This window comes from Pituophis catenifer, unplaced genomic scaffold (genome assembly GCF_029215685.1).
Source record: "Pituophis catenifer annectens isolate HBS135680 unplaced genomic scaffold, rPitCat1.0.hap2 SCAF_5, whole genome shotgun sequence".
Taxonomy (NCBI): domain Eukaryota; kingdom Metazoa; phylum Chordata; class Lepidosauria; order Squamata; family Colubridae; genus Pituophis; species Pituophis catenifer.
In genome coordinates this window covers 95504272-95524117 of record NW_027256885.1, presented here as the reverse complement: position 1 = coordinate 95524117, position 19846 = coordinate 95504272, and the positions used below count along the sequence as shown (strand labels likewise).

General features: G+C 42.3%; 2 protein-coding genes across 2 annotated transcripts in view; one reads left to right on the top strand and one right to left on the bottom strand.

Moving 5' to 3' along the window:
* The window catches only part of LOC139317483 (vomeronasal type-2 receptor 26-like), a 36244-nt gene extending 24433 nt beyond the window's left edge, over positions 1-11811 (bottom strand). Inside the window, exon 1 of the mRNA XM_070944551.1 lies at positions 11257-11811. Within this exon, the coding sequence (XP_070800652.1) occupies positions 11257-11811 (555 nt within the window). The remainder of the gene's footprint in view (positions 1-11256) is intronic.
* Positions 1-18701, top strand: part of LOC139317741 (vomeronasal type-2 receptor 26-like) — a 70160-nt gene extending 51459 nt beyond the window's left edge. Inside the window, exons 3-4 of the mRNA XM_070944809.1 lie at positions 15725-16585; positions 18423-18701. Of these exons, the coding sequence (XP_070800910.1) occupies positions 15725-16585; positions 18423-18701 (1140 nt within the window). The remainder of the gene's footprint in view (positions 1-15724; positions 16586-18422) is intronic.
* Positions 18702-19846: the final 1145 nt, after the last annotated feature.

The following is a 19846-nucleotide window of genomic DNA, read 5'->3' as shown; positions in this document are numbered from 1 at the left end:
ATCAAATTGTTTTGTTTGTGGAGGGACTAACATGGGAGAAAAATGGCCATGGGAAGCCCAGGAATTAAATTACTCCAAAGTATTAGAAATGGATCAAAAAGGTAACCTGTCATATAATAAGGGTAAAGATGGGGACTGGACTCTGACTACTAGTCTGGTAGGGAATGTATGTTTCCAGAGAAAAATTGTGGCAGGCTGTCATCAGGTAGGAAACCTCATATGCACAGGCAAATGGGAAAGTAAGGTATGGTGGTCAGGAAGTAATGCCACAGAGGGAACTGATGAAATGGCTCTGTTTAAGGTAAACGAGTTAGCCTTTTTAAAGGATCCGTATAATCAGACCCTTGAATGGCTGGCTCCTGATGGACTATACTGGATATGTGGAAAAATGGCATATGGGTTTCTACCAAAGACTTGGTGTGGAGCCTGCGTCCTGGGACTAATTAGGCCCGGATTCTTTTTGCTTCCCCTTAAAACTCGACAGGTTTTAGGTGTCCCGGTATATGATGAGGTGGGGAACTTAAGACAAAGGAGACATGTAGATACATCTGCAATTGGAAAGGTTAGGGTCGGAGGCAATCAACGCAGTTGGGGAAGTGAGGAGTGGCCTGCAGAGCGAATTATTGAGGTTTATGGACCAGCTACATGGGCGGAAGATGGCATGTATGGCTATCGGACCCCCGTGTATATTCTGAACCGTTTAATTCGTCTGCAAGCAGTGGTCGAAATAATCACCAATGAAACCGTGAAAGGTCTTACTCAATTAGCCAGGGAAAGTGTTAAATCAAGGACTTATATTATGCAGAATAGATTAGCCTTAGACTACTTGTTAGCCAAAGAAGGAGGGGTATGTGGAAAGTTTAATTTAACTAATTGCTGCATAGAAATTGATGAAAGCGGGAAAGTTATTAAGGAAATAACGGATAAAATGGTTAAAATAGCTCATGTGCCAGTCCAGACTTGGAAAGGCCTTAATTTGCAGGATATGTTTTCAGGATGGTGGCCAAAGTTACCCGGCCTGCAGGCCATCTTTGGCCTGATGGGATTAATAGCTGCCGGGTGTATTTTTCTCCCATGTATTCTACCTCTGTTTGTTAAAACTATTTCTAAAAGTCTATCCTTGCTGGTGGAACGTAAGACAACTGCTCAGGTGATGGCTATGTGGGATTACAAACAGCTCCAGCAGGAAGAGGACCTGGAGGTGTGACTCGTCTGGATAAGACAGTGACCATTATTGCTTTATTACAAAGAAGCTGATTCAAGTTATGTTTTCGCACATTTATTTATTTATTTATTTATTTTGTCAGATTTATATGCCGCTCTTCTCCTGCAGGACTCGGGGCGGCTCACAACAATAAAACAACCCGACAATAAATAAGAGTTAAATAATATTAAAACCAATTTAAAATCCCCAATCCCCAAGTTAAAATTCACAGCAGATCAGGGAAGTTGGTGAAAAAGCCATGTCTTTAGGTTGGCGTGGAAGGTGCGGAGGTCGGGGGCCGTCCGGAGCTCAGTGGGCAACCCATTCCAGAGGGTCGGTGTGACCACAGAAAACGCCCTCATCCTGGGGACCACCAGCCGACACTGTCTAGCCGAGGGGACCCAGAGGAGGGCAGCCCTATGTGAGTGGTGGGAGGCCGGTAGGAGGTGATCCTGCAGATACCCCGGGCCCATGCCATGAAGGGCTTTATAGGTGAGTACCAGCACCTTGAAGCGGATCCGGTGGACCACCGGCAACCAGTGCAGCTCGCGCAATAGCGGTGTTATGTGGGAGTAGTGGGACGCACCCGTAACTACTTGCGCGGCCACATTCTGGACCAGTTGGAGCCTCCAGGTACACCCCAAGGGCAGCCCCATGTAGAAGGCATTGCAGTAATCCAACCGAGAGATGATGAGAGCATGAGTGACCGTATGGAGGGCACATGATAAAAGGAGCAAAATTTGTTGCACCAATCAAATTTTACAATTAAAGAGGAAGGAGTCCTGTAACTGATAGACTAACTTCTTTCATTTCCCATATGATTCCTAAAAAGGTTTGTTGCAGGGCTATAAAATATCAATGGTGAATAAATTGATTGGTTTGATCAGGTGGAGGCTCGTGTCAGTTAACCAACCAGAAATCTATATATATATAAAAGCAAAATACCACTCACGCATCATCACAAAATCTCCAGAACAGTAATGTAAAAACAAACTTGAAATTTGTTCCTCTTGGCTTGTATGTTCCTCTTGGCTTCTAGGTGCTCAGTAAGAAAGGATCTTTCGAAATGACCATCAGATCATTAGTATTTCTTATATTATTATTAACACGCTCTGATGCTAAGAAGTTAGACGTTTTACTCCCCCTCCCCACCTGAAAAGAACTCTGTTCCAACTGAAAAAACACTATTTCCTCCCAATCAGCTGGGACTTGGGAGGCAGAGAATAGATGGGGACGGGTCCAGTCAAAGGTGGTATTTACTGGTTCTCTGAACTACTCAAAATGTCTGCTACTGGTTCTCCAGAACTGGACAGAACCTGCTGAATACCACCTCTGGTGGGATCCTATAACATTATGGGCCAATTTCCCTTTGGCTCTTTGTGAAAAATCATGTTTTAATGTACTCCCTAACAGATCAAAATCAGATAGTTCTATTGTTCCAGAAAATTAAAACTTTACAGCTACAGAACTAGTATGTGTTCATTTGAATTTTCATTCTTTTTCTCTATCTCTTTTACAGATTTCAGTTATGAGCTAAATATAAATAAATATCATTATTCTACTTTTTCCACAAAGTCTCCCGGGAGCTTCACTAAATATTCATTTTCCCTATAATTAATATGGCTTCTTCTCAACTCTTTTGGGAATTCTTAGACACAGCACGAAAAAGCTTGAAAGGGTCTATTAATTGTGGGACTAGAATGCTAGAGATGTAACAATCTTCTCTTTAGAAAGAATATTTATGCAGGCTATTCTAATTAGTGGGAGGTGTTTTTCCCCCCCTTATGTTTCATTCTTGCAGATGGAACTGGTTCATATGTAGGGAGAAATGTTTTCTTGGAGAAGATAGAATTTTTCAGGATGGTGATGGCAATATTGTCAATGTTACAGTCAGGAATTACATGCCTTATTCTGCATACTAAATCATGCTCTGTGGGGAAAACTCCCCTTATTCAGCACAAGTATTTTCTGCCAGGAGATTTCATAATGGCTGGGATACTATCTCAGTTCTACATGATATCTGATTCAGTTGATTTCAGAAGACATCCATCTGAAGAACTGGTTGATGAGCTCATGTAAAGATTTCTCTTCTTAACTGTAGCATGTCTTAAGCCATATATCTTTCTCTAATAAATAGGTTGCCCAGATTTAATTAATTATTGTTATTATTTGTGGCACAGATTCTTTGCTCTATCTCTTGCCTTTTAGTTCCTTCATTCTGAAGTCAGTATAGATTGATCAGACTGATATTTCTTACCTGGCAAATAAATACACAAACACACTTGTGATGACTCTCACACTGGTGTTTTTATTCAAATGCCATATTATGATTTTCTTGTTTTCTTACTGTTCAATGATTCATTAGTGCTGAGCTATAAAATCACTCTTTGTAGTGAAATCTATGTCAATCGTTTAATTCTTTCACTTAATATTAGGGAACAGTTGTTCTGTGTAGCACTTGGCATTATTTTCAAAACAGCTGTTGAGCAGGCATGGAACCCAGATTTAGAGCCTCTCATCCCTAAAGAAACATCAGTAACTTTAACTGGGATGAGGAAGTCCACTGAAGTCTATCATGATCCTCAAAAAAAAAAAGTTATATATATAACATTTGTCCTTATAGTTTACTTCAAACGCATATTTCATGCCTGCACCCATCATAAAACAAACCCAGAAGAAGATAAAACTACAAGACTAGAAATTACATAATATGCAATAAGAATTACATATAGGTTTTAATATGATTATTTTCCTTCAAGCAAGCTATCTGTTTTTTAGTGAAGGTTGTTTTATTGTTGCAGGAAAAGAAACGGAACCAGGCCAAGCTCTTCAATGCAGGAAAGAGTTTATTGTGCACGGTTCAAACAGTCCAAAGACAAGCAAAAAGTCTGAACATTGATGGCTTCTTTTGGCCATGTATTTATACAGTTTAAAGGCAGAGTCATTACAGAGAGTGATACATTTCACACGTAGAAGCTGCCCTTTCATCTATCTCTAGGAAAGGAAATAACAATCCTGTTCTCACATACTCAGATCCTCTGATCCGGAGCTCAAGACATAATAAAAGGGAGATAAGAGGCTTGAAGACGCCTCAAGGGCAGTAAAGGAAGCCGCACTTCTTATCTAGGGATATACATGACATTTAGGGTGCAATAAACAGTAAACAACAGGATGTATCTGCTTAGGGTCAGTTTGCCCTTTTACAATTCTGTGCCTACGTCAAATACCTTTTGCCATCTTAGCACCTTGGCATGGAAGAGGCACTTCTGTCTTGACCAAAGATTTGGAATTATAATATTTGAATTTTGTCCCAATATCGGATCTTAGCCTAGCTCATTCCCCCCCTTTGTGACTCATCTGTCTTATCCAGACGAGTCACACCTCCAGGTCCTCTTCCTGCTGGAGCTGTTTGTAATCCCACATAGCCATCACCTGAGCAGTTGTCTTACGTTCCACCAGCAAGGATAGACTTTTAGAAATAGTTTTAACAAACAGAGGTAGAATACATGGGAGAAAAATACACCCGGCAGCTATTAATCCCATCAGGCCAAAGATGGCCTGCAGGCCGGGTAACTTTGGCCACCATCCTGAAAACATATCCTGCAAATTAAGGCCTTTCCAAGTCTGGACTGGCACATGAGCTATTTTAACCATTTTATCCGTTATTTCCTTAATAACTTTCCCGCTTTCATCAATTTCTATGCAGCAATTAGTTAAATTAAACTTTCCACATACCCCTCCTTCTTTGGCTAACAAGTAGTCTAAGGCTAATCTATTCTGCATAATATAAGTCCTTGATTTAACACTTTCCCTGGCTAATTGAGTAAGACCTTTCACGGTTTCATTGGTGATTATTTCGACCACTGCTTGCAGACGAATTAAACGGTTCAGAATATACACGGGGGTCCGATAGCCATACATGCCATCTTCCGCCCATGTAGCTGGTCCATAAACCTCAATAATTCGCTCTGCAGGCCACTCCTCACTTCCCCAACTGCGTTGATTGCCTCCGACCCTAACCTTTCCAATTGCAGATGTATCTACATGTCTCCTTTGTCTTAAGTTCCCCACCTCATCATATACCGGGACACCTAAAACCTGTCGAGTTTTAAGGGGAAGCAAAAAGAATCCGGGCCTAATTAGTCCCAGGACGCAGGCTCCACACCAAGTCTTTGGTAGAAACCCATATGCCATTTTTCCACATATCCAGTATAGTCCATCAGGAGCCAGCCATTCAAGGGTCTGATTATACGGATCCTTTAAAAAGGCTAACTCGTTTACCTTAAACAGAGCCATTTCATCAGTTCCCTCTGTGGCATTACTTCCTGACCACCATACCTTACTTTCCCATTTGCCTGTGCATATGAGGTTTCCTACCTGATGACAGCCTGCCACAATTTTTCTCTGGAAACATACATTCCCTACCAGACTAGTAGTCAGAGTCCAGTCCCCATCTTTACCCTTATTATATGACAGGTTACCTTTTTGATCCATTTCTAATACTTTGGAGTAATTTAATTCCTGGGCTTCCCATGGCCATTTTTCTCCCATGTTAGTCCCTCCACAAACAAAACAATTTGATACATTCAGGGTATGGGCTATGTCTTCTGCCAATTTGACAAAGGTATTTGTTACATGACTAGGAATTTCGGGTAGATTCAACTTCTCCATCTCCAAATAATATGACCAGAACAACCCTTTCGTGTCATGTGTTGCTCTGGTAACTTTAGTGACATACCATCGAAGGGTTACAAGGGGATCTTTTCCCTTGGCATAAATTCCTAATCCATAGTCCTCCTTCCATAGTTTTGTCGGGGTACATGTAATCTTTATAGGGTTACATTCATTCTGTCGGCAGTTACTACTAGCTACCCCATTTTCCAACTTACATTTTTGGGTTCTCCCCGGCTGATCTCCTGACCACATAACTGCACAAGACCAATATGGACAATAACTATACGTGTCCCGATCACCGCATTCTCCCTGCTTTCGACACATATACTTTTTGTCTAACATATAACTTCTTTCCCACTCCAATGTCCCATATGTTGATTTCCATACATCACAGTTACGATTGATAGCTAAACAGGCATCAAATGTTATTTCTACTGGATTCCCTAACTTTCTAAATTCTGTCTTATTCAAAAGCTCTTCTCTCCCGCATTCCGTTGTGTATATTGACATTTCATAAGTAGTTATTTGTTTGGCTTCTGCGGGGTTATAGCACTGCACCTTATCCTTCAGAATACACATGTGATATATGGTATTGTTTACCTGACAGGTTCGGGGTGTGTGTTCCCTACACCCGTCAGGTTTTTGAGTGTGATAAATCAAAGTATTAGAAACTTGTGTTCCCTGCAGTGTTGTGCGTATGCATGGGTCACAGTTCTCTTTCCTTATTGCTTCCGTCATGGGAATGTCTGGCTCACTTCATAGTCTCATTACCCATCCACTCATCCATAATCCCAGTCCAACAATCACCATGTCCTGCATCCCCCTGGTCCCTTTTATTCCAATCTTTCAATGCTGTCTCAATAGTGGGGCTAGTTTTAAGCGTATAATAAGATTTCTCCAAACCTATCACCAAATAGTGCCCTAGCACGTCTTCTATGACCTTTATGTCACACTCAATCAAACACCCTGTACACAAAACACAGTCTATACAATGAGCGCAACAACACTCACATCCACAATTACAAAGCCAACACATTTAAGAAAAGAAGAAAAAATATTTGCGCATTAAAGAACCGCCTTTCGCCTATCGCAATAAGTACTTCTTTGGTCAGCAGACAATTTATACCATGTGGGTATTCAGGAGAAGATCTGGACAGTTAGGGATTGGAGGAGCTGATGCCGTGATGATCTTCGGTTGTCCACAAAACCACTGTTTGTATCTGTAAAACACAATAATCAACAAAACCAATACCCCCAATCCCCAACACGCCCACAGCCAACTCTCCTCCCACATGGATCCTTGTTCTTCAGCTGCTTGTCCTTAATCAGCCTCCAAAACAATGCGACAACCCAGGTATCCAGTCCACTCTTTGATCTGCTGCGGGTCCCCACAATCGATTACACCTCCAAGTATCCTATATATAAAATAGAAAAAGCTTTCTTTAAACACGCTTGAATGTTAGCTTAGTTGGATTTTGTTTATCCATGGTCACTTTCCAGCCGGTTTCCACTGCCGCCTTGACTCGTGTCCAGTGAATCCACGACTTTGATTCTGCAATCTTAATGGCAAGGGGAGAAGTCATAATAACAGTAAAAGGTCCTTTCCATCTTCCTTCTAGTGGCTCCTTCTTCCAATGTTTAACCCATACTTGGTCCCCTGGTTTAAATGGGTGGCAATGGGTTATTAGTCGGGGGGGGTACTTGTTCCATCACATATCGCTGGAGCCTCTCAACTTGCTTATTAAGTCCTTGTACCATCTCCATATTCCAGACCCCCCCCCCCTTATGACCCAAATCCGGCCACCCAGCCAAATTGCTTTTTAGCAACCCTGGCAGTCGTCCATACATTAACTCGTATGGAGATAGCTTGTGTTGGCCCCTTGGAGAGCTTCTGATTGCATATAAAGCTAGTGGTAAGGCATCAGGCCACCTTAAATGACTATCCGTACAGATCTTAGTTATTCTTTCTTTGAGTGTCCTGTTCATTCTTTCTGCACATGTACCTGATTCTGGCTGAAAAGCACTGTGAAACCACCACTTTATCCCTACCGCTGCTGCAACTGCCTGATTAATATGGTGAACAAACTCAGGACCATTGTCCGACGAGATATAACTGGGAATTCCAAATCTTGGAATTATCTCTTTTAGTAATAATCTTGCCACCTCCCGTGCCTGCTTGGTCTTCGTTGGAAAAGCCTCAGGCCACCCCGTATACATATCCACCATAACTAACAGGGCTTTAAACAATCCACATCTAGGCATATCAGTAAAGTCTATCATAATGTAATACATGGGGATGTATGACCGGGGTATGGCACCAGGGGGCAGTAAGGGCCCTTGCCTTGGATTAACCTTTGCACATGTAACACACTTAGTAACCGTTCCGACAGCGACTCCGGCCAGCCCATTAATATAATAATCCCTTCCTAATGCTAGTTCTAAGGCCGTTTTCCCCATATGTGTTGTTTCATGGGCTAGGCGAGCTAGCGTCCAAGCTATCGAGGCTGGTATAAAAACCCTCCTATCTGGTAATACATACCACCCATCTTCAACCTGAGCTTTCAAATCTGTCACTGCTTTCACACTTTCCTGCTGTGTGTATGTTGGTTTGATTTCAGGGGATAAGACCCCTAAATCCATAGCTACACAAACAGACAAGTCGGGCAGCGGTCCATCTTGTTTCGCCACTTCCCTAGCTTCTACATCAGCTTCTCTATTTCCCATAGCTACCTTATCATCTCCCCTTTGATGTCCTTTACAATGCATCACTGCCACTTTCTTTGGTTTGTTTACAGCTTCAATCAAGCAACTAATAAGATGTCCATGCAAAATACCTTTCCCTGCTGAATCTCTAAACCCCCGTTCCTTATAAACAGCCCCGTGTGCATGTAAAGTAAGGAATGCATATTTACTGTCTGTCCATACATTCAACGTTTCTCCCTCAGCCCTTTCTAAGGCACGTATCAATGCCCACAACTCAGCCACCTGTGCACTATGTCCACTTCCTAGGGGTCCACTTTCCACCACTCCTTCATCATCTACAATAGCATATCCAGACACCCGGCACCCATCTGTAATATAACTGGATCCATCCGTATACCAATTAAGCTGTGCATTGGACAACGGGATATCCGTTAAATCAGGTCGGGTGGAATAAACTTTTTCTAATACTTGTAAGCAATCATGCTGTGTATCCACTTCCGTTGGCAACAACGTAGCAGGGTTCAGCCTATTGGACATTACCAAACGTACCTGGGGATACTCAATCATGATTGCCTGGTATTTTGCCAATCTTTGTCCACTAATCCACAAGTGTCCTTTAGCATCCAAAACGGACTGCACCGCATGGGGGGAGTGCACGATTATAGGACAGGAAAAAGTAAGTTTGTTGCAATCTTGAATTAATTCTGCAATCGCAGCCAACACTTTTAAACAATGTGGCCAGCCTCTTGCTACTCCATCCAATTGTTTTGACAAATATGCTACGGGTTGTTGCCAACTTCCCAGCGGTTGGGTAAGCACCCCCACCACAATATTTCTGCTTGTGTCTACATACAAATTAAAAGGCTTCTGCAAATTTGGTAAGGCTAGCGCCGGAGCCTGGGTTAGCGCAAGTTTTATGTCTTTAAAAGCTTTTTTCTGTTCTCCTCCCCATTCAAGGGGTTCCGTATTGGCGCCCCTGGTGGCTGCATACAAGGGTGCTGCCATCAAAGCGAAGTTAGGGATCCAAATACGACAAAAGCCAGCCAACCCTAAAAAGCTTCTCAATTGTCTCTTTTTCTAGGTTCGGCCAGCATCAAAACTGCCTGTTTCCGCTCCGGTCCTAAAGCTCTGTGTCCTTTCTCAATATCATATCCCAAATACCTAACTCTCTTTCTTACCAATTGAGCTTTCTTCCTTGATACCCGATACCCACACTCTAGTAACAAATCCAACAACATTTTAGTATTGTCCCAGCATAAATCCTCTGTCTGTCCTGTCACTAAAACATCATCAACATATTGTAAAATTGTATCTCCCGGTTGCTGAGGCGTATAATACTGCAGGTCCCTACCCAACGCTGTTCCAAACAATGTCGGGGAATTTTTAAACCCCTGTGGCAACCTAGTCCACGTGTATTGCATTTTTGTGCCCGTATAAGGGTTCTCCCACTCAAATGCAAACAGCGGCTGGCTTGATGGGTGAATAGGAATTGTAAAGAAGGCGTCTTTCAAATCAATTACAGAAAACCACCTAGCTTGTGGTGGAATTAAACTTAACAAAGTGTATGGATTCGACACAGCTGGGTGTAAGGTAACTGTTAGGTGGTTTACGGGCCTCAGATCTTGTGCTGGGTGGTAAGACCCATCTGCCTTCTTAATTGGGATAATTGGGGTATTCCATGGGGACTGAGTAGGCACCAAAACACCCACTTCCAAATATCTCTGTATACTATCATAGATGGCATATATCGCCTCCCATGAAACGGGACGTTGCCTTATTCTCACTGGCATCGCTCCCGGCTTTAGCTCAACCACCACTGGAGGGTGGTGTGCTGCAAAACCTGGTGGATTATCCTCTGCCCACAAACCTGGCACATCAAACAACCTCCACTTCTCCTCCTTTTCTCTCTCTTCAACCTGTCTCCCTATCATCAACCTCCAAATCTCCTCCGGGGAATGCCTTATGGTCATTCTCTGACTACCCTCATCAAAGGAAATTGTTGCCCCTAATTTGCTCAGCAGATCCCTGCCTAGCAACGGATGAGGGCATTCAGGGATATACAAGAATTAATGCTGGATTTCAGCTCCCTTAAAGTCACACATCACTGGCTGTCCCATGACCTGTCTTGATACCCCCTGAACCTGGATTTTACATGGTCCAGGGGCTGTAATTTGCTTATTTACAACTGATCTACCTGCTCCTGTATCCACTAAAAATGTTGTCTGCTGGCCCCCTATCCTCATTGTAACCAACGGCTCAGGCAGGGGTTCTTCCAAGCCTGGTCCCCAACAATCTGACCACATCATATCTGCCAATCCAATACTTTCCACTTCCCTTTGTCCGGCACCCCCTCTTGCTCCTCTACCAAAACCTCGGCCCAAGCCTCTTTGTCCAAATCCTCTATTCAAACCTCTCCTTAATCCTTGTTCTCCCCTTCTTCCAGCAAACTGCCCATGCATCCCTGATCCCAACTCCGGTCTTCTCATCATCCCTCTACCTCTCATCACCCGTCTGGGGCATTCTCTTTGCCAATGCCCTTCTCCTTTACAATAGGCACATTGGTTAGGGCCCAAGGGAGCCCCTGGGTTGGGGTCCAAATTCATTCCTCCCTGTAGTGCTACTGCCAATAATTCAGCCTTCTTTTGCATTCTAGCATCTCTCTCCTTCTTTTCCACCTTATCCCTATTCACATACACCTTCCGTGCCAATTCCAACAATTCAGTAGTATTTTTCCCAAGGGCTCCTTCTACTCTCTGCAGCTTTTGCCTTATATCTTCATAGCTTTGAGCTATGAATCTCTCATTCAACATCCGCACATTATCCCCATGCCGTGGGTCCACCTGTGTGTATAACTCATATGCTTCAATCAATCTTTGAAGGAAACTTTCCGGACTTTCATCCGCTCCCTGCATCACTAAAGATGGCTTAGACATGTTCACTGGGGGCTTCCCTGCTTTTCTAAGGCCTTGCACCACCAAATTCTGATATTCCCTCAAACGTGTCAAGTCCTGTTCCTCCTTAGGGTCCCAGCCCGGATCCGTTTTGGGCGCCCGGATCAACACCTCTGGCTGAACATCCTGATCATTTGGCAAAATCTCTCCCACACACTGCCTAACTGCGGCTTTCCACTTTTCTCGTTCTTCTGGGGTCAGCAGAGTGCGTAACAACTGCTGTACATCCTGCCACATTGGATTATGTGTCTGCATAATAGTTTGAAACAGGTCCACCATTTCTGTCACTGAGTTCTTTTATTTACCAGCTGAGCTCATTATTTCTGGACTATCAGACTTTCCGTAGCTTGCCAAGAATTGTTATCAGTAAGCAAAACTGCGCATGTCCACCCACATTTTTTCACACTTCTTTCCTTTGTTCTCTTGCCAGAGGTCCGGCTGCTGAGAAAGCAGCTGGCACGAACTATATTCAAAATGTAACAATTACTTTTCTTAGTTAGTGAGATGTTTTATTTTCTTTATAACAAATAAATGAGTTTTCTTAGAAAATATCTTCGGGTTTTGTTTTCTTAAAGTATACTCACAAGGAAAGGTCTCGATCCACTCCTCATAATCAGGGTGAGTTATCTCATAGCTAGGATGGGATTAATCAATGCCCTGACATCTGGTAGCAGTCGGATGGTTGAAATTATGGCTTTTTTCCTTGCTTGTTACTTTGATAAGACCTCTAGGCTAGTTAGCTAGATGATTGATTTACGACTGAGGAACGTCAATTAATCTATCTGCTAAAATGCCGAAGAAGAAGAGGAAAAACAAATACAAAATGTATTCTGCTGAGAAGGTGGCAGAAAGAAGGTTTTCAGACTTCCAGCCCCTTGCTACAGCCACACGCCTGGAACAAGTAGAAGCCGTGGGAGCAGAAATGGAGGAAGATAAGACAGAAGCTGCTTTTGAAGATAATGAATTACGACTGAGGTCAGTAGCATTTTCTTCTGAATATGCATGCTCTCAAACTGTCCTCCCAGAACCTTCTGAATTTGTAACGCTTGGTGCAAGTCCAAAGTTTTCACAAACTGCCGAGCAAAATTCCTCCCACGCAGAGAGAGAAACAATTCATTATTCTCCTCGAAGCCTTGAGCTCACCCTGGATGAGCTGGCTATGAAAGCCTATCGTGACCGTATAAAATTCTATCAACATGAGCTATCCCAGGCACAAATGGATTTAGCTATGCTTGAGCAAGATGAGAGACAGTCTAGTGTTTTCAAAATGTCTAAAAACTCCATTTTGCCTTCTTCTTCGGAGCCAAAGACACTCCCTCTGGTGGATTTTGTGTCAAGCCAATCAGAACAGACAGCAGTGCACACGTCACATGTCTTACATAATCACTCCTACTCTAAAGTTACAAGTGCCACGTATGCAGAGCTGCCTGAAACTAAAGGTGCAGCACCATCTGCTGGCGAAAGTAATTTACTAGAGAAAGCTGAAAGGCAACGTAGTCTACATGAGCATTTTGAATTATTACAGCAGACCCTGGCAAACCTGTCTCTAACTCATTCAGAGATTCAGGCTGCAATGCAACAAGTGTCTCCACAGGCCCAAACTCAAGCACCCCCTGGTGGTGCTGGTGTCTTTTTAGATGGAACACAACAAAGCTTAATGCAACAAAGGCAAATGACTGCATCTCCAGCAGGTCATGCTAATATTGCAGCTCAAGCACAAATGGCAGCTGGAACACAGCAGATTCCAGTGCAACAGCCACAGCAGCCACAAATGCATGCACACATGCCTCCAGCTGTACAACCAGGGCCAGCTCCTGTTCCACCTCCAGCGCAACAAGTGCCTTTACTTCCACAGCCAGCACCTCAAATGCACATTCCTCAACAGGCATTTTCTGTTGCTCCACTAGCTGGTGAGTCAAAATTTAAAATGTCAGGACAGAATTATAAGGCCTGGGTCAGTGAGATTGGATTGTTACTTCGCAGAGAAGGCACTCACTGTATGGTTTTTAACCCCCCTGCTCAGCCTTGGTCCCCTGCAATAAGAGACTTAGAGACTAAAGCTTGCACAACATTATTGATGTCCATGGATACTGAACTGCAGGTTACTTTTTCGCCTGATGCAACAGCCCAACAAATTTGGGCCCAATTGGAAAATTGCTACAGGCCTGTTTCAATTGAATCTTCATGTTTGCTCATGTCTCAATTCCATGGTTCGAGATTGAAACCTGGTGAACAAATTGGAGGACATTTGACCAAACTGAAAGGACTGAGAAGTGAATTGAGAGAAAGAGGCTATAACATTGATGACATTCAAATGATCAGCATTATCATTAATTCTTTGAACTATGAATGGAAAGATGCCATTACAAAGATTAACCAAGTCCCTATTGCTCAACGCACAGTGGACAATGTATGCAGACTTTTAATTGAAGAAGAAGCACTCATGCTAGCCATGCCACACTTGAGAGCACCACCCGCATCAAGAGCTCCAGCTAGGCGTCCCTTCCGAGGAAGGACCTACGCTCCAAGGATGCCAAGATGCTACATCTGTGATCGTGTGGGACATCCCACCTGGGATTGTCCCCAACGAGTTCCAGCTCCCGTCACATACCAGCCCAGAGGAACAGATTCCAGAGGCAGAGGCAGAGGCGGAAGACAAGGTCATCGTGGTCCCCGGCGTGATCCACAAGCTCCACTCGCCACATTGGCTTTAACCAACGATCCACAACCTCAACCAGAGTACGACAGACGACTCCTGTGGACTTTGGACAGTGGTGCAGCATTGCATGTTACCTACAGAAAGGAACTTTTCACAGAGATGCACGAGCCTGAACCTTAAACTCGTAAAAGTACTTCAGGTTATATGATGTTCTTAAATGGATGTCCTGTTTACTGGCAAGTGCATAAACAGAATTTTGTTTCTTGTTCATCTACTGAAGCTGAATATGCTTGTGTTTCAGATGCATGTAATTCTCTAACATGGTTTGATGCTTTGGTCACAGATATATGGACACGTCCGATCCGACCTATCACCATGATGGAAGACAATGAATCGGTGGTTTATATTTCTGAATTACATTTCACAGGTTCTAGGTCCAGACACATTGACATCCGTTATCAAAACATAAAACAATTAGTTAAACAAGGTTTTGTTAAATTGCAGTATGTGTCTACACATGATCAAATTGCTGATATGTTCAACAAACCACTTCCAGAAGCTCAGCACGAGTATCTGCGTAAGAAGATGTGCTTTGCCTGATGTGACTTGACTGATGTCCGCTCAACTGGCAAAGAAGGGGTTGTCACTGTGTTTTTTGTGTTTGCCAGCTGTGCTTGAATTCTAAGACTTACGGTAGATGCTGAGCACCTTATCTCTAAGCTACTGCGCATGTCCACATTCTTTTTCTCTCTTCTAACTTCTTTGTTCGCCTGCCAAGAGGTAAGGCAGAAATGCTGCCAAGATGTAATTAATAGCTAGTAAGATTGTTTTTATTCCTTTATAATAATGCCCACAACATTGTTTATACGTAAATATATTTACCCATGTAGTAGGGCTGTATTGCTATTATCTTTCTCATCTTTCTCATCCTCTCATCTTTCCTACTACCTTCTTCTATTGGTATCTTATGATTTATCACTTGTTTATATCTTATGATTGTATCTTATGATTTATGACATTGTTTGATGTTTGTATGTACACTGAGAGCTTGTGCATTGGACACAGATTCCTTCTGTGTTCAATCACACTTGGCCAATAAAGAATAAAGATTATGAGATATGAACTATGCAAATCTAGAGGAAGGTTATGGTGCATATCAAAGCAAAACCATGTTCTTACATTGCTCATCCTATTTTATCTTCATACCATCATGACTTCATTGATCCCATTTTCTTTCCATCTCCTATGAAGAAAAGACTAGGGAAATGTGGGGATGGGTTTCCTTCCTTAATCAGGACCAATCACATTTAATCCTTAAAATTTGTAGTCAATTTTCCATATAACATTACTTGAATTAATGCATTTCTGAGGAATCCAACTTTCTGTTTCTAGTACAATAATTTCTGAAATTGTTTCTGAACATGATTACACTTATATTAATATTTGTAACAAAGACTGTAAATTAAGCACATATTTTTTTTAAAAAAATATTTTAAATTGGGAAACCATGGTCCTTTTTTCTCCTATGTCTAGCTCATATACGGATCTTCCCCATTGATAGATGGCAAGATACAAGGTGCTTTCTTTCATCGTTTTTTCCCAAATGTTGACCAACAGATCATGGGTATTATCCAGTTACTATTGTATTTTAGGTGGTTATGGATTGGACTGATTTCCCAACCAGATAGGAGTGGAGAGAGATTCATACAAAATGCTATTCCTTTGTATTCCAAGAAAGGTATCTGCTTTGACTTCATGGAAGAGATGGCCAAGGAAACATTTGCTGATGATATTGCAGGAGCATTTCAAGACTTTGGTAAAATGTACATGATTATCATGAAGAGCACTGCCAATGTCATTATCCTCTATTGTGAAAACCAGGTCACTGTCATTTTTAGAATGTTGCCCTATTATACAGAATTTGAAGATATCCCTGTCAAAAGAAAAGATAAAGTTTGGATAATGCCAGCCCAGATGGAGTTTACATCCCTTCCCTTTCAAAAAACCAGGGGTATGGACTTTTTCCATGGTGTTATAACTTTTGCAATTTCTTCCAAGGAGATTTCTGGATTCGATAAATTCCTTCAGATGAGAAACCCAACTTCCAAAGCGGAAGACCATTTAATGAGAGTGTTTTGGAAAGAGGCTTTTGAATGCTCTTTTTCTGAAGATAATTTAGATGAAGACACTGGAACGATGTGCACTGGAGAAGAGAAGTTGGAGAATCTACCTAGGTCTGTGTTTGACACCATCCTGACTGGACAGAGTTACAGCGTCTACAATGCAGTCTATGGTGTGGCACATGCTTTACAAGCCATGCTTTCCCCCAACTCCAAACACAGAGCAAGGACAGAAGTTGGGAGAGAAACATTGTTGACTCAAAAAGTATGGCAGGTAAAAAAAAATGAACAAACATTTCCCACTGCTCTTTTATATGATGCAATGAGCTGTTAGGTAACACAGTCAATGAGAACAGTGAAGTGTTCTCATTGACTGCACTGGGGATAATTTTCAGTCTCCTGCCAAAACATTTTCCCCATCATTTAGTGACTTAGAGAAACTTTTGTGATTGTGAGTAGATGAAGATACTACAATAGGAAAGAAACGTTGAGATGCAGCAGTACTGGCATGATTGGCAGAAGTTCAAAATGTCTGTGTTTATGTTTGTTTTATGTTTTATTAAATTTATATACCGCCCTACTCCCGAAGGACTCAGGGTGGTGAACAGGCAGAAAATAAAAATACATAAATACAAAAGTTAGAAACATAATTAAAACCAGATTAAATAATTTAGCCCAAGACAATTAAAAATCCCAATAATTTAAAACAAATTAAAATTCCAATTTAAAAATTTAAAAGAAAGGGGAGAAAATTAGGCCAGGCCGGCTTGCAGGAATAGGAGGGTCTTAAGAGCATGGCGGAAAGTGCGCAGATCCGGGATCCTCCGTATCTCCGGGGGGAGCTCGTTCCAGATTGTGGGTACCCCCACAGAGAAGGCCCTCCCCCTGGGGGCTGCCAGTCGACACTGCTTGGCTGACGGCATCCGGAGGAGCCCCACTCTATGAGAGCGTACTGGCCGGTGGGAGGCTGTTTGTGGTAGTAGGCGGTCCTGTAAATAATCAGGTCCTAAGCCATGGAGCGCTCTAAAGGTGGTGACCAAAACCTTGAAGCGCACCCGGAAGACCACTGGGAGCCAGTGCAGCTCACGTAGGAGAGGTGTCACACGGGAGCGCCATGTTGCTCCCATAACCACCCACGCGGCCGCACTCTGCGCCAGTTGGAGCCTCCGGGTGCTCCTCAAGGGGAGCCCCATGTAGAGAGCATTACAATAGTCCAGGCGGGAGGTGACGAGGGCATGAGTGACTGTGTGTAGGGAGTCCCGATCCAGAAAGAGACGCAACTGGCGAATCAGGTGAACCTGATGAAAAATCCTCCCGGTCACGGCCGTCAAGTGCTCTTCTAAAGACAGCCGTGAATCCAGGAGGACGCCCAAGTTGCGAGCCCTCTCCGTGGGGGCCAGCGATTCGCCCTCAATAGTCAGCGATGGTGTCAACTGACTATATCGGGACGTCGGAAACCACAGCCACTTGGTCTTGGATGGGTTGAGCCTGAGCCTGTTCCTCCCCATCCAGATCCGCACGGCCTCCAGACACCGGGACATCACTTCAAGGACATCGTTGGGGTGGTCTGGGGTGGAGACGTGCAGCTGGGTATAATCAGCGTACTGGTGGTACTTCACCCCGAAACCACGGACGATCTCGCCCAGCGGCTTTACATAAATGTTGAACAAAAGGGCGAGAGAAGAAATATGGATGGGTTGGAGGAAGAATAATTATATTAATGAAGCACATCCTATGAAATCAATATCCTGAACTGAATACAAAATTTCTTTCTTTCTCTTTCTCTTTCTCTTTCTCTTTCTCTTTCTCTTTCTCTTTCTCTTTCTCTTTCTCTTTCTCTTTCTCTTTCTCTTTCTCTTTCCTCTTTCTCTTTCTCTTTCTCTCTCTCTCTCTCTTGCTCTTTCTTTCTTTCTTTCTTTCTTTCTTTCTTTCTTTCTTTCTTTCTTTCTTTCTTTCTTTCTTTCTCTCTCTTTCTTTCTATCTTTCTTTCCCCCTCTCTTTCTTTCTTTCCTCCCTCTCTTTCTCTTTTTTCTCTTTCTTTCTATTTTCTTTCTTTTCTTTTTTCTGTTTCTTTCTTTTTCCACTAATTGTCACTCTTTGCTTCTGTTTAGCTCCATCACTATTTGAGAACCATCTCATTTAATAACACTGCGGGAGAGAAAATTTCCTTTAATGAAAATGGGGATCTAGAGATGGGATTTGACATTATCAACTGGGTCATATTCCCAAATGAGACCTTTGTTAAAGTCAAAGTTGGAAAAATTGACCCACCAGCTTCTCCAGATAAGCAGTTTACCATTTCTGCACAAGACATCATCTGGCCTGCCATCTTTAACCAGGTATTTCCTGCTCAGATTTCAAGCTGTGGACAAGTAGACCTCTACCTATGACCACAATTGAGCCCAAAATTTCTGTGGTTGGGTGAGACATTTGTTAAGTGACTTTTGCCCCATTTTATGACCTTCTTTGCCAGAGTCATTAAGTGTATCACAGCAATTGATAAGTTAGTAACTTGGCTGTTAAGCGAATCTGGCTTCTCCTTTGACTTTGCTTGTCAAAAGATTGCAAAAGGTGATCACATGACCTTGGGACACAGCAATGGTCATAAGTACAAACCAGTTGTCAAGCATCTACATTTTTATCATATGGTCATGGGATGCTACAAAGGTTGTAACTGTGAAAAATGGTCATAAGTCTCTTTTTTCTTTTTTAAATTTTATATCTATATGCCTGGACCTTTGTCCAATGGCATCAGATCTAGATATTTCAATGGCCGCTTTATTGTCTTCATGCATAACAAAAGGCAAAGCAGGTTTTTTCCAAACATCTGAAATTAAATCATTAAACCATACAAGGTTATTTGCAGCTTTGGATAAACAAACATATTCCGCTTCTGTCGTTGAAGTGGCTACTAGTTCTTGTTTACCAGTATACCAGTAAACTGGACAGTCATTTAAGAGAAAAATATAACCAGATGTACTTTTTCTGCATGATGTGTCTCCAGCCCAGTCCGCATCTGCATAACATGCAAGCTTTGGTTCTTTATTATCACTAGGTTCTAATACTAAGCAAAAATCTAGTGTACTTTTCAGATATCTTAAAATTCTTTTAACAGCTTCCCAGTGATACATTGTTGGTTTGCTGACGTGTCTGGATAATAAATTGAGTGGTAAGGCGATATCTGGTCTAGTCCAATTAGATATATAAAGAAGTGAACCTATGATTGATCTATAAAACGTGTTATCCTTGAATTCAGGGGAAGATTCATCAGTATTTCTAAGAAAATCAGTTTGCATAGGAGTATCACAGGGTTTGGCATTGTTTAAATTGCATTTATTTAAAAGTTCTATAATCTTATCTCTCTGAGTAAGTTTGAATCCCCTTCTAGTCTTATTAATTTGAACACCAAGATATTTGTTCACTTTACCTAGAGATTTCAACGAGAAATGTTCATTTAACTTATTTACAAAAGTTTCTCTTCTCTCTTTGTGTTTTCCTATATATAAAATGTCATCTACATAAATCAACACAAATT